The following is a 27,205-nucleotide window of genomic DNA, read 5'->3' as shown; positions in this document are numbered from 1 at the left end:
TTCCAATCCCTCTCGGAGATGTCACACTTCGGTCGATCCGGACCTCCGAACATCAGAGACACCTACTTCCTCCTCATCCTCAACATCACTTTCCGTAATTCCCCTTTTACCATTCTCCTCATTCTCCATCCCTTTGCTGAAAGCCCTAACTCTCTTTCTCTCTCTTTGTTTGGTTTGTGTTTACCAGGAACCACCGCGGATGACCTCTTCCTGCTCTTCGACAAGTACGGCAAGGTCGTCGATGTCTTCATGCCCCGAGACCGGAGGACTAGTGATTCTCGTGGATTTGCTTTTCTCCGATATAAGTATTAGGACGAGGCCCATAAGGCAGTGGAGAAGCTTGATGGTTCCTCTCTCTCTTTCTCTCTCATAGGCCTCTTATGAGCTTAATTAGAAGATAGGGTTTTGTAATTAATTAATTGAATTTGATTTCAGGGAGAGTTGTTGATGGAAGAGAGATTATGGTTCAGTTTGCTTGATATTATGGGTATTGTGTATTTGGTATTTTCTCTCTTGATTTGAAGCTCTACCTCCATCACTTGCATTCTTTGCTTGATCTGAGGGAGGTAAAACTTGCTTTTTCTGGCTTCTGTCACCATCAAAAGATCTCTTAGCCCTTTTTGACTCTCGCAATTTCATAGGTCTACCGTCATCTGTTCTTTGTTCAGAGTTATCTGCATCCCCTTTTGAATTTTCAAATTTGTCTTTCCTCTTACCAGTTCGAGTATTGTCCAAATTAAAGGTTCCTTTTTTTATATCTTTATCTTTACTTTCACTATTTGTAACACGTTCCTCTGACTCTGTGGACTTGACATCTTTGGAATTTTTACTGTGGGCATCTGGAGCGACAGTAGAAAAGCCGTCCTTCAGTGGTAAATCATATTCATCTCTGGCATGCACTATTTTAATTCTGGTATCATCTTTAGTTGCTGAAACATCTGGTTCACTAGCACCAAGTCTTCTTTTACTCTGAACATGATCAATGTGTTTAGTTTTTCTTTCATGTGCTTCCTTTGCACTTCAAACATATTTCCTTGCATGCGGACTTGCATCTTTAACCTTTTGGACATGTCCTTGTACGGCCCCAATGCGGAGCGGATGTAAGTTGTTTGTTTGATATTATGTATTTGGTATTTTCTCTCTTGTTGTTGCTTCTTCTTCTTCTTCCCCCTCTTGCTTCATTTCTTCTGATATTTTCTCTCTCTCTTGCTCTCTTCAAAATCCCACAACAGGTTTCCAAGATCGAGCTTCGGCGAGGTTCCGAATGGTGAATGCAAGGGATATGGAAAATGCCGAAATAATTTTTTTTATTATTATTAACATATTTTCTGTCGGTTTTAGCTGACAAGAATTATTTTATTTATTTTTATAATAAATTCTCTATCGGTTTTATCTGACAGAATTACTGGCGGTTTCAGTATTTTCTGTCGGTTTTATCCGACAGGAATTCATTTATTTACTTATTATAAATAAAAATCATGTCGGTTATAACTGACAGGATTTTTGTCGGTTTTAGAGTATTTTCTGTCGGAAAATTCATTTCCTGACGCAGGCAATTCGGTCGCTTATTATATCCGTCACTGAATCCATTTTCTGTCGGATTTTGCTTAAATTCGACTGTAATATACGTTTTTTGTCGGTTTTTGAACCGACAGTTATAGATAATTTTGTAGTAGTGGTACTTTTTAAGTATAAATAAACACTTATTTATACAATATATATATACATTTACTTAAATCTGCCTAGTTCGTCTAGAACCCACCTAGCCGCTTAAGTGCTAGACCCCAGCCCGCCACCCAACTTGTTCTGGTGTCTTTTAGAACCTTGGCTAGACCGGCTTTATTAATTTTGTTTCCACTATTATACAATTTCAGGCTCTTTAACCAAAAAAAAAAAAAAAGGATCTACATTTTTTTTTAAATGAAAATAAAAGGAAATTAGTTGTGGAGCTCACTTCACATTGAACTTCAACTATTCGATTTATCTATTTTTCAAGTTGAACTTCATAGATCATCTTTACAAAATATTAGCGAAATTGAATATGTTTGAGGCATCTAATTGAGTTCAAAAAAATTGAGGAATACTATATTCTAAGAAACATTGAAAGTTTAAAATGACAATTAAATGGGTAAGTGGTCTCGAATTAAATTGATTTTTTTTTTGCAAAAATAATCTATAAATGAAGACTAAAAAGTTAAATAATTCAGATAGTTGAAATTCGATGTGCATTAAACTCTACAACTATTTAAAAAATATATATATATATATATATATTCCTTTGGATAAGTCAATTGGTAAAATTCAAAGGAGTAGACATATAGTTTGTGTACGTACGTACTAACCCTAGCTACGAAAGGGAATAAAATACTAAATTTTGCTGCTAGCAATATGAAATGCACACACATACATAGGTTAATCGGAAAATAGAAAAATATTACTGAACAAGGTTAAAAGATCTACAACGACTGAACAATGTTAATTAAAAATTTACAAAGTTAAGGGAAGATAGAGTACAATAATTATTATAAAGGGTCGGTCAATGGCCCTCAAATTGGCCAAATGGGGAACAAAATTATTGGGATCGAATAATAGCGAACGCCTTTCATAGATATTTTTATTGTTCTTTCTCTTTCCTTGTAATGAGCGACATACAAATATACATACCTGTACTTTGATAATTAGATTATATTATTTGCTCCCCAAATGTGCGGTTATGCGTGCATCTTCACATGCCAAATCTTGAAAAGCAAAAGTATAGTACTTAATTAACAATGCAAAGTGGCATTGTAATCTATCTGGCCAGGGGATCTCGAGTCTGCATTTAGCATTCATGTATTTACTCGCATTTTGTTAAAATTTTACTATTATAATAATTCAACGATTTAGGACATGACACGTCATTTTTAATTAATTTTAATTTTTATAAAAGAAATTTAAAAAAAAAAATTGTTATTAGTACTTCAAAAATCTCATTTTAGACTCCTCATAAATGTATTTTTCTTTTTAATTATAGAAAGTTTAAAGTATCAAATGAGATTTTTTAATTAAAGAAACTTCATTTCCATTAAGGTAAATTTTTAGTTGTTCTCTTTTTATTCAAGTGATACTAAAAATGAAGACTTTGGAACGATCCCTAACTATTAATATATATTTTTTTTACTAAAATCTTGTTTTTTTAATCATTTTTTTATTTTTAACAAACGATATTAAACGATATTATCGATACTAAGAGAAATGGTGTTGGCTTAGCCTCACAATGAGTTGACAATAATACAGTTCAAATTCGCCTTTGACGAGAATCGAACCTAATACCTCTCACTTACAAGTGAAGAGGAATACCACTAGACCATAGTTCTTGACATTAATGTATAATGTGTTTCTATTAGGTTATTATATTCATTTAAGTTAAAAATTGAAATTTGTAGTTTTTTATATTAATGAGATTTTAAATAAAACTCATAATTTGTGGGATTGAAAATTGTCACATCCCGACCCGGGGTCCACCACATCCCGGGCTCGACTCCTTTGAGCATGATATTGTCCGTTTTGGGCCCCGACCACGCCCTAACGGTTTTGTTTCTGGGAACTCACACGAGAACTTCCCAATGCGTCACCCATCATGGGATTAACCTCACACGAACTTGCTTAACTTCGGAGTTCCGATGGAACCCGAAGCTAGTGAGCTCTCAAAAGGCTTCGTGCTAATGGAGGTGGGCATGTACATATAAGGCATAGATGATCCACTCCCCTGAGTGATGTGGGATCTAACAATCCACCCCCCTTAGGAGCCCGACGTCCTCATTGGCACACTTCTGGCCAGGGATTGGCTCTGATACCAAATTGTCACATCCCGGCCCCGCCTCCACCGTAGCATAAAATTGTCCGCTTTGGGCCCCGACCACGCCCTTACAATTTTGTTTCTGGGAACTCACACGAGAACTTCCCAGTAGGTCACCCATCCTGAGATTACTCTCGCGCGAACTCGCTTAACTTCGGAGTTCCGATGGAACCCGAAGCCAATGAGCTCCCAAAAGGATTCGTGCTAATGGAGGTGGCCATGTACATATAAGGCATAAAGGATCCACTCCCCTGGGCGATGTGGGATCTAACAAAAATATTAAAGGATAAATTATATATACTCTCTAATATGTGTTAATATATATATATATATATATATATATAAACATATATGTATATGTATGTATATATGTAAACATGGGTACATTCATCAAAATTAACCAAAAATTATTATATCAAAACAAGGGTACATTCTTCAAAACCACAAAAAAAAAAAAAAAAAAAAAAGCAGAAGATATTAGTCTTAATAATATTAGTAAATTTCTCTGATTAAAACTTGTCATAGATACATTCTCAAATCAACCAAAAAGAATGTATCCATATAAGTTAAAAAAAAATTAGAAAAAAAAAATTGAATGGATTTTATATAAAAAAATGGATACATTTCATATGTTGTAAACTTTCCGAGTTTAAGTGTGATTGTGTAAATCCTAGATTAGATTTGATTCTAGTTATCATTTCCTATTACAACTTGTATTCCTTGGGGATGAAGGAATTTCTTCTCTCCTTTTACTACTATAAATAAAGGCACTATGTAAGAGGGATAACACACATTCCCCTACAATTCTACAAACACATCTCTCTCAATCTCTCTACCCTTGCCGCCGACCCCCTTTAACCTTGTCAGATAAAATAGGCTACAACACGTTATCATGCAATCAGGTTCTTTCAAAACAACGGTTTTTATCTCGATATTTTTGCAGCCATGATAGCATGAACATTCACCATAATGCATGACCCAACTTTACATTTTTCGAATTTTAGATTCTACATAAATTGTGTATGCATTATATTCATAATTGTTTAATTATGTGAAATTGATATTTGCCATGAATTGCATCAAATATATGTACATGCATTAAAATTATTGAACTGCATATGCATCAAATTGAATTATACATGAATTGAATTGAAAAAAAAATAGAAAAAAAAAGAAATCGAAAATCACAGTATGGGTTTTTCGAACCCATGACCTCGCCCCTTGAACCAAGCTTGAAGCTTGGATGGCCGTAACAAGCCAAGCATCGAGTCCCCAAGCTGGAGCCACATGCTTCATATTGAAACCTAGAAACCCCGACGCCTTCCACAGCGTCTCCACCATCACAGGTTAGCCTACAGTCCATCCTCACACCACGGGTCACCATTTTTAATGGCCTGAAGCTCGTCCCCGACATCAATTGACCAAGATTTGATTGAATCTCATCGGATTTTTCTACAACCCGATTCGAATTTTCTAGGGTTTTACGAGAACGTCGAGATTCTTTCAATCTCTGTTCATATTTGAGGTTTTTGACGACCCATAGACTTGCCCCGAGCACCATTGTCACAAAGCACGGCCGCTTGAAACGGTGGTGCTAGTTTTCTTACTTGGCGAACGCACCCAGCTACGGTTGGGGTTACTTTGGACCCAACCCGAGCCCTATTGGGCTTTGTTACTCGGCTTTCTTTCCTTTTTTTTTTTTAGGCTCACTCGCATTGACCCAAAACCCTTTGACTTGACCCACGCAAGACACCAGCTTGAGGGCTATGGTGTCCCCAAATGTTGCGACGCACTGGATCGCGTTCTCCCCTGGGCCCAGCTCATTTTTCAATCAAGGTAACCCGTTTGCTACCTTGGGCTTGAGCCCCCATATGGGCCACTATCTCTTGGGCCCAACTGTCTCCTTCGGCCTGTGAAAAAAATTCCCTTTTTTTTTCTCCCGTAGGCTTGCAGCTTGCAGCTGAGACACCCCAGCCCAATTTTTAGGCCTAAGTTACACGGACTGAAATTGCTCAACCCACCCGTGGGCTTTGGCCTATTGTTGGGCCCCGAACTTTGATTGTTTAATAAATTTTAAACAATTTGGGTTTTATATTTTTCACCCACACTTTAAATTTGGCCCGAAGTCCAAATAATTAATTCAATTATAATTGTAGACCTGAAGTTCTATTTGCATATTTTTGTTGCATATTTTTGTGTATATATTTGTGTTTGCCTGCAGGAACATATGAACCTCAGGTTCATAAATTATTTTGAAACCTAAAGTTTCTTAAAAAACATGCCTTGTTTGAATACCTGAAGTTTTCACTTAAAAACATCACCCATGAAAACCCGAAGTTTTTTGAAGCAAATTTAAACCAATATATGTCTATTAGAACCTGTATGTTTTACTCCTATGTGAATGGATTGATTTTTCTCCATTACACTAACCACATTTTGTCCATCTATTTTGTGATAGGAACATGTCGAATTTGAACAAACTCGACTTCACCGCTTTGGAGGTTTATGGAAGGAACTACCTCAAGTGGGTTCAAGATGTGAAGCTCTACCTCACTGCAAAGAACCTGTATGCTGCCATTGAAGAAGAGACGAACAAACCTGTTGGCAAAGCTGAAAGAGCCAACCTTATGATCTTCATCCAAAGACATATCTATGATGCCTTGCAAACTGAATACTTTGCCAATAAGGGTCCACGCGCGCTATGGGTCGCTTTGGCTGATCGTTTTGATCACCAAAATGACATATTCTTGAATGAAGCAAGACATGATTGGCATCATTTGTGCTTCTAAGACTTTAAGTCTGTGAATGAATATAATTATAAAGTTTGTCGAATCCGATCACTTCTCAAGTTTTGTAACGAAACTTTGACCAAATAGCATCTCCTGGAAAATACCTATTCGACCTTTTATGTTTCTAATATTGTCCTGTAGCAATAATATAGAGCTCAGAAGTTCACTAAGTTCTCGGATGTGATCTCTGTTTTACTTCTCTCTTAAAAGCAGAACTAACTGTTGATGATGAATTATCAAGCTCGATATACTAGGACGACTGATGTGCTTGAAGAATATTATAGCACAAATCAAAACCCAAAACGCCAAAAGAGGCGTGGTAGGGGTGACCAGAAGCCATCCCACCAAGGTCAACAAAGTCAAGGCCCATCCAAGGGAGGAAATAAAGCCCAGAAGCATTCAAACCTCACTCTCAAGGCCCCTGAAACCATGGATGCGGACATGTGCTATCGTTGTGATTCAAATAACCATTGGTCCCGTGTTTGCTGAGGTCCCCAGAAGGTTGTAGTTGAATATCATTCTCGTCTTAAAAAGTTTGAATCAAACTTCGTGTAAGTAGACGAATTGGAGACTACAAAGATGAAGGTTTTTCACTTTCAAGAGGATACCACCCCTATGGAAGATTAGAATCTTAGATATAAACAATTTTAGTTAGTTAAAATTGCACAATGGGGCCGGTTCCACCTAGTGGCCGAACCCCCCTTTGTTTGTTTTGTTTTGTTTGTTTTGTTTTTTTGGTTGATTTTTGAACAATTTTTCCTTTATGTTTGGATTATTTGTTGGTGATTTGTTTTTGGATATTAAGCTTTAATTAATTACCATCCTTGAATAAATGAAATTATTTTGAATTGATGTTTGTTTTTTAGAACTTTTGTGCATGTGACCAATTCAAATTAATTTTTCTTTCTAGGTATGACTAGTGGGGAAGTTAGTTGTCTGACAGATAGTGCAACCACGCACATTGTATTGCGTGAACGTATCTATTTCACTAACTTCATACCTAAGAATGCACTTCTGACAACCCTCTTAGGCCCATCCAACCTAATTGAAGGATATGGTAAGGCACGTATAATGTTGTCCAATGGTACAATCTTGACCATTGCTGAGGCACTCTATTCTCCACGTTCTAGAAGATCGTTGTTAAGTTTCAAGGATATTAGAGATAACAATTACTACGCTAAAACCCACGTAGAAAACAGAGTTGAATTTCTGTGCATAACTTCCTACGAATATGGCTAGAAGCGTATTCTATAGAAGATGAAGCGTATCTCGAGTTGTCTGTATAATACAACCATATGCCCCATAGAATGCCACTATGTGGCCGACCCTACTACTGGGACTGCGCACGAAATTACACTTTGGCATGATCGTTTGGGACATCCTGGACGAATAATGATGCGCCAAATCCTCAAATAATCACACGGGCATCCACTAACCCGAAGCTTAGGTTCGATCCAAGGAACCGCATGTCAAACATGTTCTATGGGAAAGCTTATTACTAAGCCCTCTTATGACAAGATTTGTTTGAATTCTCCCATTTTTCTACAACGGATTCAGAGAGGCATTTGTGGACCGATTCACCCTCCATGCGGACCATTTAGATACTTCATGGTTTTGGTTAACGCTTCCACATGTTGGTCACACGTGTGCTTGTTGTCCACAAGGAACGCTGCATTTTCCAAACTGTTGGCTCAGGTTATCAAGCTTAAGGCTCACCACCTTGATTATCCGATCAAATTTATTCGATTGGATAATGATGGAGAATTCACATCTAAAACTTTTGATGATTATTGCATGTCGGTTGGGGTTGAAGTTGAACATCCTGTTCTCCATGTTCACAACCATAATGGTCTGGCAAAGGCTTTCATTAAGTGCTTACAAATGATTGCTCGATCGTTGGTCATACGTACCAAGCTCCCGATCACTGCTTAGGGCCATGCAATATTGCACGCAACAAAGTTGGTCCGCTCGAGGCTTGTTGTGACACAACCATTTAGTGCCTTTAAGTTGGTTACCGAATACGAACCCGACATATCGCATATGCGTGTTTTTGGTTGTACAGTATATGTGCCGATCTCGCCACCCTTACGTACAAAAATGGGGCATTAGTGAAGGATGAGAATCAATGTCGGATTTGATTCTCCTTTGATTATTCGTTATTTAGAACCTTTGACAGACAATATGTTTACCGCTTGTTTCGTGGATTGTCACTTTTATGAAACAATCTTTCTATCGTTAGGGGGAGATAAGAGCGTTAACGTTCCTGAAGAATGACGTAAATTATCGTGGACGACTCCTACTTTGTCTCATTTAGATCCCCGCACCGCTCAATCTGAAACTGAAGTGTAGTACATATTAAATCTCCAGAGCATGCCAGATGTTTTCACTTATCTAGCGTGCCTGACAAGATCACATATTCCAGCTACAAATACGCCTGCAATGATGGATGTACCAAATGTATGACGGGCTTCCCTCTTAGAATCTCAAGGAGCCAATCTTGGTGATCCACGTACATTAGCAGCTACCCAATCATCTGCCCCTACACAAAAGTGTGGCAGACCCTTTGGTTCAAAGGATTCACACCCCCGGAAAAGGAAATCCATGGCATAAGGTCTCATAGAGCCTATCGTGAATCCGACTATCGCTTACTCATTCTATCCAACTCATGAGGAAATTCTAGATTATGAAAGCATCTTTGAAGAGACGAATCCTCCTATTGTGAATCGTGAAATTTCGGTCTATTATGCTAGCTTAAATGATGTGTGGCGTAGAAATGAGATGATTGTCGACGATGCATTAGCATTTGCAGTAGTTATTGAGATCATGTTGAGCGATGACATTTAACCGCGTTTTGTTGATGAATGTCGATGTAGAACTGATTGGTCAAACAGGAAACAAGCAATCCAAGTTGAACTTGATTCGCTTGTGAAATGTAAGGTGTTTGGACATGTAGCTTCTACTCATCCACATATGAAGCCCGTTGGCTACAAGTAAGTTTTCGTTCGGAAACGTAATGAGAATAATGAAATTGTGCATTACAAAGCTCATCTTATTGTACAAGGCTTCTCACAACGCCCTGGGATTGACTATGATGAAACTTATTCACCCGTTATGGATGTGATTACCTTTTGCTACCTTATCTGTTTGGTAGTTTCCAAAAAACTGAGTATGCAGCTGATAGACATAGTAATCGTGTATATCTATAAGGATCTTGATATGGAAATTTACATGAAAGTTCTTGAATGACTTACATTGATTGGTTCAAATATTTCCAAAGCCTGGAACACGCTCTCAATTCAGCTGAGACGTTCACTCTACGGTTTGAAACAATTTGGAAGAATGTGGTATAACCGTCTGAGTGAGTGTTTGATTAGTCAGAGATATGTGAACAATGAACTATGCCTTTGTGTGTTCATTAAGAAGTCACATTCCGGATTTGCGATTGTTGCAGTATGTGTCGATGACATGAATCTTATCGGAACTCCTGAAGAGCTCGCGAGAACTGCTACGCACCTGAATTCAGAATTTGAAATTAAAGATCTAGGTAAGACTCGATACTGTCTCGGTCTCGAGATAGAGCATTGTTAGAATGGAATCTTAGTACATCAATTGAACTACACCCAAAAGGTGTTGCGCCGCTTTAATGAGAATAAAGCGAAACTTTCGAGTACTCCTATGGTCATTTGATCGCTAGATGCAAAACGAGATCCCTTCCATCCGAAAGAGGATGATAAAAAGATTTTGGAGCCTGAAGTTCCTTATCTAAGTACGATAGACGCTTTATTGTACTTAACTCAATGAACTAGACCTGACATCTCTTTCCCTGTTAATCTTTTTGCAAGATACAAGAACGCACCTACACACAGACACTGGGCTGGCATGAAGACATCTTCCGTTACCTTAAGGGTACTACGGATTTGGGCTTGTTCTATTCCTACGGATCTTCTAGTGATGCCACACCCTCTGTTTCTCGAGTCGATTCTCGCCTTGTTGGTTATGCCGACGTAGGATACTCGTCTGATTTGCACAAGGCGCGTTCTCAAACAGGTTATGTCTTTACCGTTAGAGGCACCGCAATCTCTTGGAGGTCAGCTAAACATATCTTAGTTGCCACTTCGTCTAACCATGCTGAAATTCTCGCCTTACATGAAGTAACTCGAGAATGCTTTCGGTTGAGAGTAATTGTGGGCCATATTTAAAGCTTCTGGGATCTTTACCCTGTTGTTGATGTCCCAACGACGATCTTTGAAAACAACGCAACATGCATCGAACAGCTCAATAAGGGTTATATCAAAGAAGACTACACCAAGCACATTGCGCCAAAGTTCTTCTTTTCACATCAACAACAAGAACATCAGAAGATTGAAGTCACGTAAATCCGTTCACAAGAAAATCTGGCCGTCCTCTTCACCAAATCACTGCTGAAGACGATGTTTCAAAAGCTTGTTCATAGAATTAGTATGCGTAAACTTTCTGAGTTGTAACATTGCTATTTCTCTTTGGAATTGTGTCAAACTCAGTGGGAGTATCTTGAAGAGTACTTGCTTGATCTTAATGTACTCTTTTCCCTACGATTAGGAGCATTTTTCCCATTGGGTTTTTGCTCCCTAACTAGGTTTTAACGAGGCACCCACCTTGGGCTGGTCATATCCCTGATAACGTCTTGTAAATGTTTCATATGACTTTGCATTTCTCACACATTTTTCCTTAGACTATGGATTTTGTCCCTACTAGGGTTTTTGCCATAGCCTTAGGGTTTTTTTAGTGAGACTCACTTACTTATGCAAGTTTCTACCTTATTGAGAATAAGCGTTGTTCCTTATAATCAATGCAGACAAGTCAACTTCCTCAACTTCTGCATGATGCTAAATCTACTTTGAGTATTTACACACACAAGGGGAAGTGTTGTAAAACTTCCTAGTTTAAGTGTGATTGTGTAAATCCTAGATTAGATTTGATTCTAGTTATCATTTCCTATTACAACTTGTATTCCTTAGGGATGAAGGAATTTCTTCTCTCCTTTTACTACTATAAATAAAGGCATTATGTAGGAGGGATAACACACACATTCTCCTACAATTCTACAAACACATCTCTCTCAATCTCTCTACCCTTGCCGCCGGCCCCTTTAACCTTGTCAGATAAAATAAGTTACAACACGTTATTAGCACGCTCCTACCGCTAATGACTAAAGACTGGATACTATTAAGAATTTGCTTTCTTTTGCGTTATGTGCAGTGAGACAGATGACATAATGAGAGTGTTCTAGACAGGTCCATTAACAAGTTTGCTGATTTCATTCCTCATATAGGGATGGAGTTTGACACAATAGATGCTGCATATTTGTTTTGGAAAATATACGGGGGGAGAACTGGTTTTGGTGTCAAAAAGTATATGCGAATAAGAGTTGAGTAGACGTAGACTTCACTTCAACCGGATCTGTGTACTCAAAACTCAAAAGTACGGCTGGGCACTTGAAACCGAAAATAGAAATCAAAACACGAACCAAATTGAACCACACCAAACAGTTTGGTTTTGCGGTTTTGAAACGGTTTTGGTTCAAAACCAACCATAATGGGAAAAAACAGTTTGGTTTCGGTTATGTTCATCTGAAATTGAACCACATCGTAAAAGATAAAAAAATATTAAATTGAATACCTATAATAGGTGTTGTGTTCTTATTAGGTGTTTGTTTGAATCCATACATTTAGTATGGACTGAAGCACATTCCGATTATTTGCTATTTTCCGCCATTTGTATTTGTTTGCCGTTTTCAATCCATACATCCCTCCCTTTCTCTTCACATTGCGAACCATTCATTTGTTTGTTGTTTTCTGTGATTTGTATTTGTTTTCTTGTATAAATCAATTATTGGTTGTTGGATTCATAGGTTTGATTAGAGGTAATTGTAAACTTTCCTATTTTTAAAATCACTTCCTTGACACCCTTACTGCTATATATTTGGCGAGTAACAATCGATTATTCATTGTTATGTGTTTCTCTGATTTTTAAATGATCATATAGCTCATGTTGTAATTTTATTGATTTGTGCAAGCAGGTGAATCATTTACTTCGAGATGAACTTTGATTTCCAAGCTAATGAGCTAGATCTCAGTTGAGTTTTCCAGTAAATACATGTAATTGGCCTAACCATTAAGTAATTTGCCTGATTGCCGTTGTGCCCAGATGAAGTTCCTGCAAAAGTTCGCAACTGGTTTGAAACCCAACCAAAACCATTTGAAACCGAATTAAACCAAAACCAAATGATTTGGTTCCATTTTGATTTTAGTTTCATAACTGCACCGAACTAAAACATAATTTTTTATTATTTTAGTTTCCGTTTCACTCAAAACCGTACTGAACCATGCCCATCACTACTCAAAAAATGGTAGCCATGGAAATATCACAAAACCAGATTGTAGGCAGAGGGAGGCAACCACCTACACGAGAGCAGAAAGATGGACAAGAAATGACACGGACGGCGAAGAGAGTTGACAGACGGTAGAAAAAAAATATTTTCATTTTATAAAATCTTAAACTTAATTGTAATTGTTGGTTTCATCAAGGAGGTATTGGCTCATTACAAGCTTGCCCCGATTAGCCTTACCCTCACTGCTTATAGGGTTATGTATGCTTTCGAAAGCTTGAACAGGATTTACGAGGCTGGGTCGGGTCTCCCAGAGTTTCGAGCTTTGTATCTGCTCAAGAGCATCTCGGCACTTTTTTCCAGAACCGCAATGCCGGACGATGGAACCAGACCTGGATTGAGGACCTGTATTCCGGCATTGTCGCGCTCGGGGTGGACTCCAGCCGTTGCAGGCGTTTTTCGACATTGCGCGCAGAGGATGCGTGTTTGCGTTCTTCGACCTGGATTAACCTTACCCTCATTGCACCTTCCTCTTAATTTGCCGACTAACAGGAAACCATATGCACGCTTTATTGGTCCATCAAGTGCAGTTCTTACAAAGAAACTAAATACTTTCGGAACAAGTTAAGTGAAAAAGTAACTTGGCTCTCAATTCTTGCGTCAAACAGTATCACACTCCAACGTTCAAGCAAAATAATTTAAGGCCATTTGTGCAAGTGGGCATGTGTCTCCATCTAAGTATGTAATAATTCGACAAATTTAACATCAATGTATACTTTATTAATGTGTTTCTTCAATCAAAGTTTTCCTTTACAAACATTCAGCTGTGTGGTGTCTGACTCAATAGATTCCTGGCTAATTTGTTTCATAACCAGATGAGTCATTGCCAACGAATTTGTGAACCTCATGATTTTCTTTTAAAAAGGAAAAATTAGTATATGGTCCCTAATTACTAATGTTCATTGACTGAAACCTTATTAGTTTTCAGATTTTTATCCAAGTCCCTAGCATTAATATAATAATGAATTTACATGTTAGTTACATAATTTTTTAAAATAAAAATTAATAATTGATTTAGGATTTTAATACTCATACCCATGGAAGAAAATGCCGATAATATCGGCAAAATATCGCCGATATTATCGGTTTTTCGGGATGGCGATATTAAAAGTGGTATCCGAATGCTTTTCGGCCAAATATCGCGATATTATCGATAATATCGATAATATCGCGATATTTTGGAAATATCGGCGAAATATCCATGGACGGTGGAATCGGAATCCGAGGCGACGTCGGAGAAGAACGCCGGAGACGGTGGGGCGATTCCCGGGCCGGTTTCGTCCCAAAAACCTTGCAAAAACACGAATCTTAACATCAATTTCACATATATACATCAGATTTCACGCATGCATAAACGATTCAAGGCAGGGTGAAGTCGGTTTAGGGTTTCATGGAATCTCACCTGACGAAGACGAAGACGAACGATCCTTGCTCAGCGGCGCACCTCTGACTTCGCCTGAGCCACGATCAACGGCGAAGGGAGAAGAGAGATCGAGAGATCTGTGTGTGTGTGTGTGTTTGGGAGAAGAGAGATCGGAGATCTCTCTTTGTATGTGGGTGTTGGGGAGAAGAGAGATCGGAGAAGGGAGAAGAGAGATCGGAGAATGGAGAAGAGAGATCGAGAGATCTCTGTGTGCGTGTGTGTGTTTGGCAGAAGAGAGATCGGAGATCTCTGTGAGTCCGATCTATGTGTGTGCGTGTGTTGGACTTGGATCCGATGTCAACCTGTGGAGCTCTCTGTGTGAGTGTGTGTGTGGGAGAAGAGAAAGGAAAAGAGAGATCGAGAAGGATGATCGAGAGAAAGAGAGACTGAGGAGCTCTCTGTGTGAGTGTGTGTGTGGAAGAAGAGAAGGGAGAAGAGAGAACGAGAAGGATCGAGAGAGAGAGAGACTGAGGTTGTCTGCGTGCGTGCGTTGTGTGTGCGTGCGATGTGTCTTTTGAGTGTGTGGGTTCCTCCTGTCAGGAGGATACAACTCACTCAATAATCCCTGACAAGTTTTACAATTATTTGGACATGAGACAATTATAATTTGTATTCTTTTCAGACCATGAATGGTGGTCATTTGTGTGTGTGTGTGTGGGTTCCTCCTGTCAGGAGGACACATGACTCACTCCATGAATGGTGGTCATTTGTGTAGCTGAATGGTGGATCATGTATGGGACCGATGCACCAACTGTGAGAAAGTTAGCAATAAAAGTATTATCACAAACAGCTTCCTCATCTGCTTGTGAAAGAAATTGGAGCACATTTGCACTCATCCACACAAAGCAAAGAAATAAGTTGGCTCATAGTAGCTTGGAAAAATTAGTTTATTGCTACTACAACATGAAGCTTCAAATTCGAGATAAGGAAGCAGAAATCGATCATGTCGATCGTGGTGACCCACTAGATGTGTTTGATATTGTTGGTGAAGATGATGATACGGAGGGTAACCAACTTTTTCAATGGATTAGACCTCTTCATTTAGATGATGATGAAGGCAACCCAGCTCCCAGAGTTGCTGAAGAAGCACGTAATGAAGGGATAAATGTAGAAAGAGTATTAGAGGAAGAGGTGGGATCTAGCAGCGCTGACTCTTTCGAAGAACTGTTGCACCCAAGACCAAGCAACACTGGAATTCCACATTTTTCCAATCCTACACAACCACAACATCGTGCTGATACTAATGATAGCTCTAGTACAAGATCAGGAGACTCACCTACCACCGGAGGTGGGAATGATGAAGGACATAGTGGAGCTGGAGGTAGTGGAGCTGGAGGTAGTGGTGGTGGATATGGAAACTATTATGGACCACCACCTCCCGGATATATGAGCCCCTTCACTGGTGAGGCAAACTTCACGCATGCAACACAAGATGATGACCATGGCAGTAGGCGGGCAGGACCAGGAATTGGTGCCATAAGGAAGGACTATACTCGCAAAGAAAGAGGCAAAGGGATTTTGTCAAGTCAAGAAGATGACTCGTTATCTAGAACTTCAGACTTTGTTGGATTGGGAAGTAGTAACTATGGTTATACTCATAACCAACAATTTCCCTACCCTTCATATCCCATTCCTGTTGGGATGGAATCGAGCGACTCATGGAATCAATCCCAGCCTCAATCTTCAAATGATTTTTCTTATGGACAACCTCAACCAATCTCGGATCCATATGGGTGGCATATTAACAATTACATGCAAAACTATTTTGGGGATTTATCATTTGATAACTACTCTTCACAATACACTCATTCTACACATAGAGATGATGACGATAGTGACAAATTTGAACCTCATAGGAACTCTATGTGGTACTAAAGTGTAAAATATTGTACTAATTCATTATATATAAATGATTATGGTGTGTTTAGACTTCTTTCATTAATTACTACATATTTTCTACAGTCATAATGTTTGTCAGATCGCTATATAATCAACTTGATAATGTTAAATCCATCATGCAATGCATTTCCTTCCAATTTTTTGTGATAAACTAATAGATAATTGACTAAATAAACATCCTACAAAGTTTCAATAAAAATTTCCAAGTTTTTTTTACAATTTCCGTGGTTTCCATGTAATTTTTATCGATATCGATATTTTACCGATATTTCCATCGATATTTCCGTGTTTTCGGACTACCGATATTTCCGATATCACCGATATTTTCTTCCTTGCTCTTACCCTTATTAAACTCCTAACTAATTTTTAATCCAAAACATTTCCAAAATAAATAAAAAGTCAGAATAAGTTAGTTTTGTAAAAAATGTTTTCAAATTTTTAATCTTAAAATGTACCCATTCTTAAATATACTAATTTGTTATATGTAAAATGTACCATTTTTTGCTAGCAAACAAAATGTACCATTTTTTTTTATATAAAATCTATTCAATTTTTTTCTAATCCATTTTTAAACTTATATGGGTTCATTCTTTTTCTTTGATTTGAGAATGTACTCATGTCAAATTTTATGGAAGAAATTTATTAATGTTATTAAGCCTAGTATCTTTTTTTTTTTTTTTTGTAGTTTTGAAGAATGTACCCATGTTTTGGTACAATAATTTTTTTTGTTAATTTTGATGAATGTACCCATGTTTACACACACAAACACACAATAGTATAACTTATATTTTAATATTTTTAATCCCACAAATTATGGATTTTTATTTAAAATCTCATTAACATACAACTATAAATTTCAATTTTTAATTTAAAAAATATAGTAATATAAATAGAAATAAATTATAATATTAATTTCAAGGACTTAGATCAAAAATTTAAAACCAACAAGGTTTCAATCAAATAATATTGATAGATAGGGACTGCATTCAAAGTAATAAAATTAAGGGGAAGGGAAGGATTCAAAACTGTTACAATAATTTAGAGAATGGGAGAGTTTCAAACTCATAACGCATATGTGGAAACTCAACATTCTATCAACTAAAATATTGAACCACATGGTGAACCTCATGATTTGATATCGAGTAACACTACTCATACACAAGAGTTTTTCCAACCTCTTTTCTTCACTTTTTCACATATTTGAAACCTCGTATTTTTATTTGACATCAATTATCCCGATTGATTAATCCTTAAGGCAATCAACAACATTGAGGCATGTCACACTGATTATTATCGTATATCTTATACATATAAGTACAATCTAACCTTTAAAGTTTAATGCAACAACTAACCACTAGCTACTTCACACACATTAAGTGGCACTAAATTGAAAGAGGTAAGGGCCGTTTGACAACCATTTCATTTTCAGTTTTCAATTCTTGTTTTCACTTTTTCAAACTTAAGCTGAAATCTCATTTGGTAACTACTTTCAGTTAAAAAAAATGAAAACTCAAATTCAGAAATTAAAAACTCAACAAGTCAAACTTTGAAAACTCAAAAAAGTAGTTTTCAGTTTTTTTATTTCAGTTTTCATTTCTTTGAAATTAAAAGTACGTAGTTACCAAATGAGATTTCAGTTTTTTTTTATTTTAAAAAAACTGAACAAAAATTAAAAATGAAATAGTTACCCAACAGTCCCTAAGGAAACCAGTAGAGTTGTTTGATTGTTCTTCCATTGACATTTATAGAAAAGAAGGAGATGCATTAAATTTTTACTGCTTTTTTGGACCTAGTTTGTTAAACATGTATAACAATCCTAGCTTGCCTAAATCCTAGATTCTAAGAAGAGGAAGTGAGAAGTGGAAAAGCCGAAAAAGGTTATGACGACAGTATCCATTGATAAGCATCTATACTTCATGTGTATTTGCAATATAGAAATTTTAGCCAAAAATTTTCATCATCATAAGTGAGTATTTTGGAAAGTTTAATATATATGAGCCTTTATCATTAAGAGATTTCTAATTTAATTTGTCCTGTTATGACGAGATTATATGGTACGCAGTCAAAAATGTCATTCTAATGCGTTTTGTGCTAATTACCTCCCGATCAAGAAATTGATCACTAAAGCATAAATACTCATTTGGCACCCTTGTAATTGCTCTGTTTGTGATAAAGAAACTCTATCGCTTCAGTCAAAAAATAAAAAAATAAAAAAAAGGTCATTCTACTGCCATTTTTCTTGTACTGTAAGAATGATGGCACAAATAACGTATTGTGCCCTCTCAATGAGGTAATTATCAAATTGACATTAGTCTCCAAGTCCTGAAGCCATGAACCATTACAATTAATGTGCCTCACTTCCATGGAACTATAGAAGTCCTTCTCCTCACTCAACTCCGACGCGTTAACATTTTTCTCGCTTGCATGGAAGTACTTCCTTCTCCTCACTCAACTCCAACGCATTAACATTTTTCGCGCTTGCATGGAAGTCCTTCTCCATACTTGGGAGTGACCACAATCTCATTGGTCCAACCAACTCGGATTAATATTGGAGATTGGTGCTCAACTCTTCAAGTCAAGACACAAGTGCTCTTTTATTTCTCATGCATATAATAAATCAGGAAGTTGATTACCACAGAAAAATTTGGTACAAGCCGCCAAAGTTCTAAATCCCGATCCTTTACGGAGTCCTGACTGTTAGAAAGAGATGAATGTAAATTTTCCACCCAAATGATTTTTCATCATTGCTCCAAGCCTCCAAGAATGAGTGTGAAAAGGCCACTTGGTAGGGCAGAGTACTCGTTGGGCCTTGAGAGTCACAAAACAACCATTCATGGCTTTACACGTAAGCACCGTAGTTGCAAGGGTTGGTCGATGGTCAACGTCAACCACTGTTTTCTATTGATATATTTTTGGTTTTAGGGTTTCCTACTTGTTTGGGTGAGGTCCACTTCGCGGACAGCAACAATCCATGGGGGTATGCATGCATGGACTTTCTGAATCCGAAAGAGTGCTCTCACCAGCATCCACTTGCTTTCCTACTTTTCTTGGCATGAGTCAATTTCTTTCTTTCCATAATTATCAGCTTTTATTAGGAGATAAATGGGGGTGAACGCACGAAATTCAGGATGTGAGTGTGACCTACATGCATGAATTGATTATCATTTTCCAAATATTTTTATACAACTCGCACGAAATGGTGCAATAAAAAGTGAGTTATTAAACTCATTCATTTGTAAATCAAGTATAAAGATTAAACTTTAAGTGATTAGTGATTACATATATAACGTTTACCAGAAATAGGTTTTGCATGGAGACCATTTCCCGTTGGATTGGTTGATTAGTCGTCTTAATTTTGAACAAAAATGAGTGCAAACACCAATATTTGTAAAAGATTAACTAATTATTTATTCTCCGTAAATAACTGATGGAGTGATGTGCAGCAAATTTGGTAAAAGGTAAGAAGCCATTCAAGGGATGTGACAACATCGCAGTAGAGAGCATCTATTTCTGGATTAGCCATGAAATATGAATGGGGGCGAAGAAAGTTATTATATTTGGAAGTAGGGTTGGGGACATGGGGTGGTTGGGGAATTATTGGTTTTGAAACAATAATTTGGGTTCCAACCGCATAATAATAAGTTCATGAAGTTTATGTTAATGCCCATGCTTCGCAGAGAAAAATCAGCCACAAGAAGTGCAGATGAGCTGCAGTTAATGGTCCTAAAAGATCGACGAACAAATGGATTGACCACACCATTGTCTTTTACAGTTATATTGATGGGCAATCCATTGGCTTTTACTCAGAATTGTATTATAAATATTTGAGTTTCCAGTGGCTTCTCTGTTAACAGAAATGAAGAGTTGCAGAAAGAGAATGTACCGAAGAAGAAGAGAGAAAAAGGAATAAGAGAGAGAGACAGTAATTGGTTACATTGATACTGAATTGATTTTTACAACTCTGAGAATACAATTTATATAGCCATCATGACTAGCTTGCAGCCTAAGCTATTTAACTAACTAATTTGATAACAACCTAACTAACTATTGCTGAGCTGGAATGATATATTCAACATCCCCCCTCAATCTCAACTGGGATGTCCAGTTTGAGATTGTACGAGTGCTTGAGAAATGCAGAATAATGAAATCCTTCTTGGTGTACAATCACAAAAATCAAGAACCACAACCCTCTTGGGCAATCGGCCTTCAATGAAGAAAGGGAACAAGAACTGCACTCCGGCAATCGGCCTTAATGGAGTTGCACACAATAACAACAAACAAAACTTTTTAAGAACGTTACTCCGGCTATCGGCCTTTAAGGAGTAACACACAATATCTGAGACAGAACTTTTCACTCCGGCTATCGGCCTTGTGGAGGAAACAAGCTTTATACTCCAGCAATCGGCCTTGAAGGAGCACAAGATACAATATCACAGAAAACCCAATAACAGACAACCTTTTAGACAACATAAAATCCCGGCAATCGGCCTTAGGAAGTGCAAGAAACACAATCAATCAAGAAACAAACTAAGCAATCAGAAAGAAATGGCTATCGGCCTTTTTAATTCTTTCAAACAACACTCTTTGGCAATCGGCCTTGTTCGAGTGCACATATCACAGTTGTAAGGAATGGCAATCGGCCTTTGTATTCCTTCAACAAACTCACAAAAATGGCTATCGGCCTTTAACAAGAAACGGACATACCAAAAAACTCCATCGAAGAGACAACGTTTCAGTGCGGCATTTAATCAAACATATGGAGTGCATAATCAAGAAACAGAACCTGAGACTTAAGTACACGATCAAAGAACCCCATCATAAAGACACCAACACATCAGCAGAAGAACAATCACAGCAATCCTATGCAATCACAGCGGAAGAGCAACCTCGAAGATCGAAACCCTCGGCGATGATACCATGTTAACAGAAATGAAGAGTTGCAGAAAGAGAATGTACCGAAGAAGAAGAGAGAAAAGGGAATAAGAGAGAGAGACAGTAATTGGTTACATTGATACTGAATTGATTTTTACAACTCTGAGAATACAATTTATATAGCCATCATGACTAGCTTGCAGCCTAAGCTATTTAACTAACTAATTTGATAACAACCTAACTAACTATTGTTGAGCTGGAATGATATATTCAACATTCTCTTCATATAATATGTAAAGAGATTTTTTAGGTTGTGGTTAATCGCATTCAAAGAAAATGCGGCTTTTACTCAGAATTTTATTATAAATATATGAGTTTCCAGTTGCATCTCTTCATATAATATGTAAGGAGATTTTTTAGGTTGTGGTTAATTGCATCAAAGAAAATGTGGGCACGTTCGATATGCCATTTATATGAAGTACCAAAGAGTTCCGTTTTCGCTACCTAGGATCTATCTGGTAAAAAAAGAGAAAGTTGGATGGAGACCTCAACCATAGAATGCAAGCTGGATGGATGAAATGGAATAGTGCATCGGGTGTGTTGTGCGACTATCCTATACCACTAAAGCTCAAGATTTTATTTTTATAGGATGGCAATAAGGCCATCAATACTTTATGGCACGGAATGTTGAGCGGTGAAGCATCAACACTTACACAAAATGAGTGTAGCGGAGATGAAAAAGCTTCGTTGGATGTGTGGGCACACGAGAAAGGATATGATTAGGAATGAGGATATCCAAGGTAAAGTAGGAGTAGCCGAAATTGAAGGAAATGTGAGAGAAAATTGGTTAAGGTGGTTTGGACATGTGAAACGAAGGCCTACAGACGCTTTGGTTAGAAGATGCAATTACGAGACAGAGGTTCAGACCAAAGGGGTAGAAGAAGAGCTAGGAAAACTTGGAAAGAGACTCTAAGAAAAGACTTGGAGTACTTGGATCTAACAGAAGACGTGGCACATAACTGAGTGCAATGACGTTCTAGGATTCATACAGCCAACCCCACTTAGTGAGGTAAGGCTTTGTTGTTGTTGTTGTTGTACCATCGACATAACGAAATTACAATTGTCAAAATGTGTTCAATATAATTATTAGTATGTCAACGTTGTTGTGTTATAAGTGCAGTTAACTGCAAAGTAGAATGATTAGATACACACACACATACACATATATACATATTCTTTAAGGGAAGGGATCCCCATTTTATTTTTTTTCAAAAAGTAGACAGTTCAGATCATCGATGTGGAATGATTCCCACAACTAAACCCTATTTAAAAAAAATTAAGAATCCATTCTCTTAAAGGGCCTACACACACACACACACAAAAGATCCTACAATTTTGTGCCCAGAAAGAGAGGGCAAGGTAACTATCTCATAATTCTCATTGCATGCTATATTTGAGTTGAGATTTTGAAAGTGAAAGACCATCGGTCGGTACCTTGGGTTTATATATATATATATGAAACCTTTAAGGGGGTGTCCTTTTCTTTTTATAAAAATAGGGATTAGTTGTAGGGTCCACATCATATCTAACTTTAACGATCCAAACCTTTATCTAACTTTAATGATCCAAACCGTCTATTTTTCAAGTTGCACCTCATAGATCATCCTTGCAAAATATTAGCCAAATCGGAAATGTTAAGACATCTAATTGAGTTCAAAGAAATTAACGAATACTTTGTTATATAAGAAACAATGAAATTTTATCTTGATAATTAAATAGGCAAATGGTTTCGGATTGAATTGAATTTTTGCAAGGATGATCTATGAACCGAGACTTACAAAATAGACGGTTCGGATCGTTAAAGTTCAATGTGAAGTGGGCCTCACACCTAATCTCCATTTTTTGAAAAAAATACGGATCCCTTTGCATAAAAGGCCTATATATATATATATATAGGAGTAGATTTGTGATACTACTAAGTTTGACTTTTTTTTTAGGCCCACTCCGTAATGTATTTTAATGAACCGAATCGTCTATCTTTTATAACGTCATTCATGGATCATGCTAGCAAAAATTAGACAAATCCAAAACCATTAAAACATTCGTTTGTAGTAAAGAAAATGGACGCATGTGTTCAACAAAGAAACCCTAAACCTTAATCCAACGGTTGAGTGATTTTTGGTATACATGATCTTTGAGGGAAAACTTAAAAGATAGACGGTTCGGATCATTGACTACATTACAAAATTAGCCCCACAAAAAACTTGCCTCAAATTTATGTAAAAAAAGTGGTGTCACGGATTCATTCATAATATTTATGTTTGTGGTATTATGGCGGGATTAAAATTTTAGAAAACTACCTCAAGTTTAGGACATTCAAAATTTCAAAGGGATAGGACATTACAACTCAAGACCCTAAAACTTGTCCTTGTATGGTCCATAGATTACAAAGTCCAGCTCTCCTGAGTCCATACCATTCAATGATGATGAGCTTAATGCTAAAAGCCCAAGCATAACAGAGGAACATGCGTGTTAGGTAGCTCTCTTTTCTCTTTTTCGTTTTGTTTTGTATTTTTCTGTTATTGGGTAGGGCTCTTTTTTTTTTTTTTTTAATGTTTTCTTTCTGTACATTTGGGTTGGGTTAGGATTTTCACAAAGAGATTAGCATTATCACAACGGACCCGGCGTGCTTATAAGGGAGTTTCGGAAATTTCAATACATATTCATGTGAGAACATATCTCCTAGAAAGTAGTTACAATTTTTAAATTAGAGGCATTTAGATGATATGTGTAACGATAAGATCACCTCAAACGCAAGTTATAACTAATCTTCCAATTTCAGTGAAATTCGAACTTTGTTCAAACTCTACAGAGAGAATTTAGGAAATTCAATTCCAAACAACGCTTATCGCCATAAGTTTTTATAAAACTAAAAATACACAACAAAAAAACATTGCTAAACTTGTGCAATTGTTGAAGCTAGGCTCTCTATTGTTCCAGAGAAAAGAATGGAGAGATTGATATTCATTTTGACCACATGTTTTATGTTGGCAAATTGTGCACGAATCCCTGATGTTGATCCACTATCGTATGCAGCATCACCGGAACCAAGCTCACCGGACGTACCAAAAACAGCAGGCTCACCAAGCGCAGATGGTTGTAACGATGTGATATTCGAAATTGCTGATTGCATTCCCTTTTTAAGCGATGGGAACACGAACACAAAGCCGGAAGGTTCGTGTTGTCCCGGATTGGAGATGGTGCTAAAAGCTAGTGATGGCTGCATATGTGAAGCCATAGAAAGTAGTGCTGATTTGGGTGTTCATATAAATATGACAAAGGCTATGACATTGCCTTCTGCTTGTGGAATCTCTGCACCTTCTTTTCTTAGTGAATGTAACAGTGAGTAATCTCATCTCTCACAAGTATTGCGCACTCTGATTAATTTTTTTATGAATTGAGAACATGTCGATGTATATTGAACGTCAAAATGTTTTCCTCTTTTGTTTTGCAGTCCCATTGCCTCCTGGTGCAAGTGCTCAGGGTATGTTCTAATTGTTTACTATATGTTTTAGTTTCACTTTTTTCCATATTTAAAAAAAAAAAAATCCTATACTTGATGAAATGGACCCTTGAATGACCATTCAATAGGTAAAAAATGGATGACAAAATGGTGATAAAAGTAATAAATCTTTCCTGTTAACTTAGATTTTTTTTTTCTTCGTATAGATACATTTTTATTATTATTTAGTAGAGTGATGTTTCTAGTTTATTTTTAATATTGGAAAAAAATGTCTGAGAGATGAGAAGATGATAGATGCGAACAAGAAAATAGAACTGTGAACTAAATTTATATTAGATTTATATATTCTCGTTATTTCATTATTGCATGTGTATCAAAGTTATGAGTGATTTAATATTTTTTGGGACAATTTAGCAACATAATATGTCAAAATCTAAGATTTGATCATTGCTCCAAATGTTAAATCTCAAATATCTTTCTGTTGCAGTACCCCACACACATGCTCCAAAATCATCACCAAAGAGTCAATCTCCAAAACCAAGCCAGGCACCAAGAAGTTCCGTTAATGTAGTTCCATCACCGGTCACTGCTCCACACGCCGGAACTTACTCAGTATCTGCATCTCTAGTGCTTACTCTTAGCATGCTTTCTGCATCATTCTACTGTATTTCATTTTAACTAAGCCGAAGTTTCATTGCTTGTTTTTATCATCCTACGCAATATTAGTCATGCTTGTAGTTTAGCTTGACTAGACTATGCTTGTTATATAGGGTTTTTATTTCTATTTAGTTTTGATTTCTAATTATTTTTTGTTTCCTTTTCATGAATGAATTAGCATCAATTTTTTTGTCCTTCAGAAGAAAAGCCGTACAGTAGTAATCATATAAGCTGTTCCAATCATATTTAGGTCTCATGAATATTTCTCTATTTGTATGTGAGAGGTCATATATGAATATCGCAAATACAAATTTATTCTTCCACTCTTATAGTGTAAATACATCGTCGTATTAAAAAATAATTAAATTCTCAGATTTCTTTAGGAAACTAACCATTCAGAAAAAAAAAATTAAAATAAAAACCGAGAAACCATGAATTTCTGTAATGACATAACAAGTAATCATTGGATGATCAAAATTGAAGAAAGATTAGGTGCAATTATTTTTGGTAACAGAAGTGAAGTGAGAAACCTAATTCCATGGTTTAGGTTTCCCTCCACCAACAAAAAGACCAAAAACTATTCTACTTTTAGGCTCGTCTTATGATATCGGCTAAAAAGATTTGGCCCACTAAAAAAAGAAAAAGGAACAATGTCTTGTTGAGGATTTGAGTGTATTTCCCAACCTCCAACTGCCAAGGCCAGACAAGATATGAGATCATTGTTAGAGTATATAGCCAAATAAGATAAGGCAGTTAGGATTGTTGCTAAGTGTGAGATTCATGTAAGGCAGTTAGCTCAATAATCTTCTATATAACTGTATCATTGGAACCATTGAATCAATCAAGAAAATACAAGTGAAAAATCATTCTCTTTCTCTCTCTAAGTTTCCTCTGTTTCTTCCTTCTTCTTCTATAATCTCTCTATTCTTTTCTTCCTACATAATGCTTAACATGGTATCAGAACCATTAAAGCTTGATCAGCTTCTTCGATCCTTTCTTTTGCTTCCGCTACACGAAATTCTTTCTTCTTCTATAAACATCTTCGTTGGGGACTTGGGCATGTAGGAACTGGAGCTTGAAGCCACTGGTGTTGGAGCGCACAATCTTCTCGAGCGTCCACTCGAACGTCTTCATGCTGCTATGTGGAGGCAATCTTTGAGGCCTCTTCAGCTAGTTTCCCAGGTGTAAGAACATTGGCAGTTCCAGATGCTAAGCAGAAGTTGTATTAGACTTCGTAGAAAGCCCCTCCGAAAAGGCAAGCACAATAGCAATGTCACTTGCTTGAGTAGCCTTTGATGCTACTGCTGCAGAATCTTTCTTTGATTCTTTGCTTCCATTAAAATTTCTTCGATTCTTTCTTCTTTGTTCTTTGGGTGTGTTTTCTCTGTTTTTCTGGGCATCTCCGATTGCCCATTTTTGCATTCTCCATTCAACAAAGTTTGGCACACTAGATGTTTGATCTTTTGCCTCAGTTAAATTTTTTCTGCGATTTCTCAACATGGTCGCTGCAAATTAGTTACAAATCTTGCAATCACCAATTACTGGCTTGATTTTTTCGATCTCTACATCCTTTTCGGTCAAGTTGGATGAGACCAATTACCTTCAATGGCACTTTCTGTTGCAGTTGATGCTTGAGGGCCATGACATTAAGGGATTCGTTGACGGATCAAATTTGTGTCCTCCTCAGTCTGCAGCAACCTCTGCACATTCTGTACTCACAAATGGGCCATCTGCTAGCCATGAATCAGATGAGTTTAAAGCATGGAAATCGCATGAT

General features: G+C 37.1%; 1 protein-coding gene across 1 annotated transcript; it reads left to right on the top strand.

The window, feature by feature from the left end:
- Positions 1–24,116: 24,116 nt before the first annotated feature.
- On the top strand, positions 24,117–25,622 carry LOC103438248 (non-specific lipid transfer protein GPI-anchored 31-like). Its single transcript, XM_008376772.3, has 3 exons — positions 24,117–24,650; positions 24,763–24,792; positions 25,259–25,622. Exons 1-3 carry the CDS (start codon positions 24,257–24,259, stop codon positions 25,447–25,449), a joined length of 615 nt encoding a protein of 204 aa, XP_008374994.2. The 5' UTR covers positions 24,117–24,256; the 3' UTR covers positions 25,450–25,622.
- The last annotated feature ends 1,583 nt before the right edge of the window (positions 25,623–27,205 follow it).

This window comes from Malus domestica, chromosome 15 (assembly GCF_042453785.1).
Source record: "Malus domestica chromosome 15, GDT2T_hap1".
Classification (NCBI taxonomy): domain Eukaryota; kingdom Viridiplantae; phylum Streptophyta; class Magnoliopsida; order Rosales; family Rosaceae; genus Malus; species Malus domestica.
Note: the sequence above shows the minus strand (reverse complement) of the source record. Positions and strands in the feature narration are given on the sequence as shown.

Bases quoted from the DNA above. Each gene is read 5' to 3' on its own strand.
- LOC103438248 (XM_008376772.3), top strand. From the start codon at position 24,257: ATGGAGAGATTGATATTCATTTTGACCACATGTTTTATGTTGGCAAAT. The intron at 24,651-24,762 runs GTGAGTAATCTC...TTTGTTTTGCAG, and splicing joins TTTTCTTAGTGAATGTAACA to TCCCATTGCCTCCTGGTGCA. The intron at 24,793-25,258 runs GTATGTTCTAAT...TTTCTGTTGCAG, and splicing joins TCCTGGTGCAAGTGCTCAGG to TACCCCACACACATGCTCCA.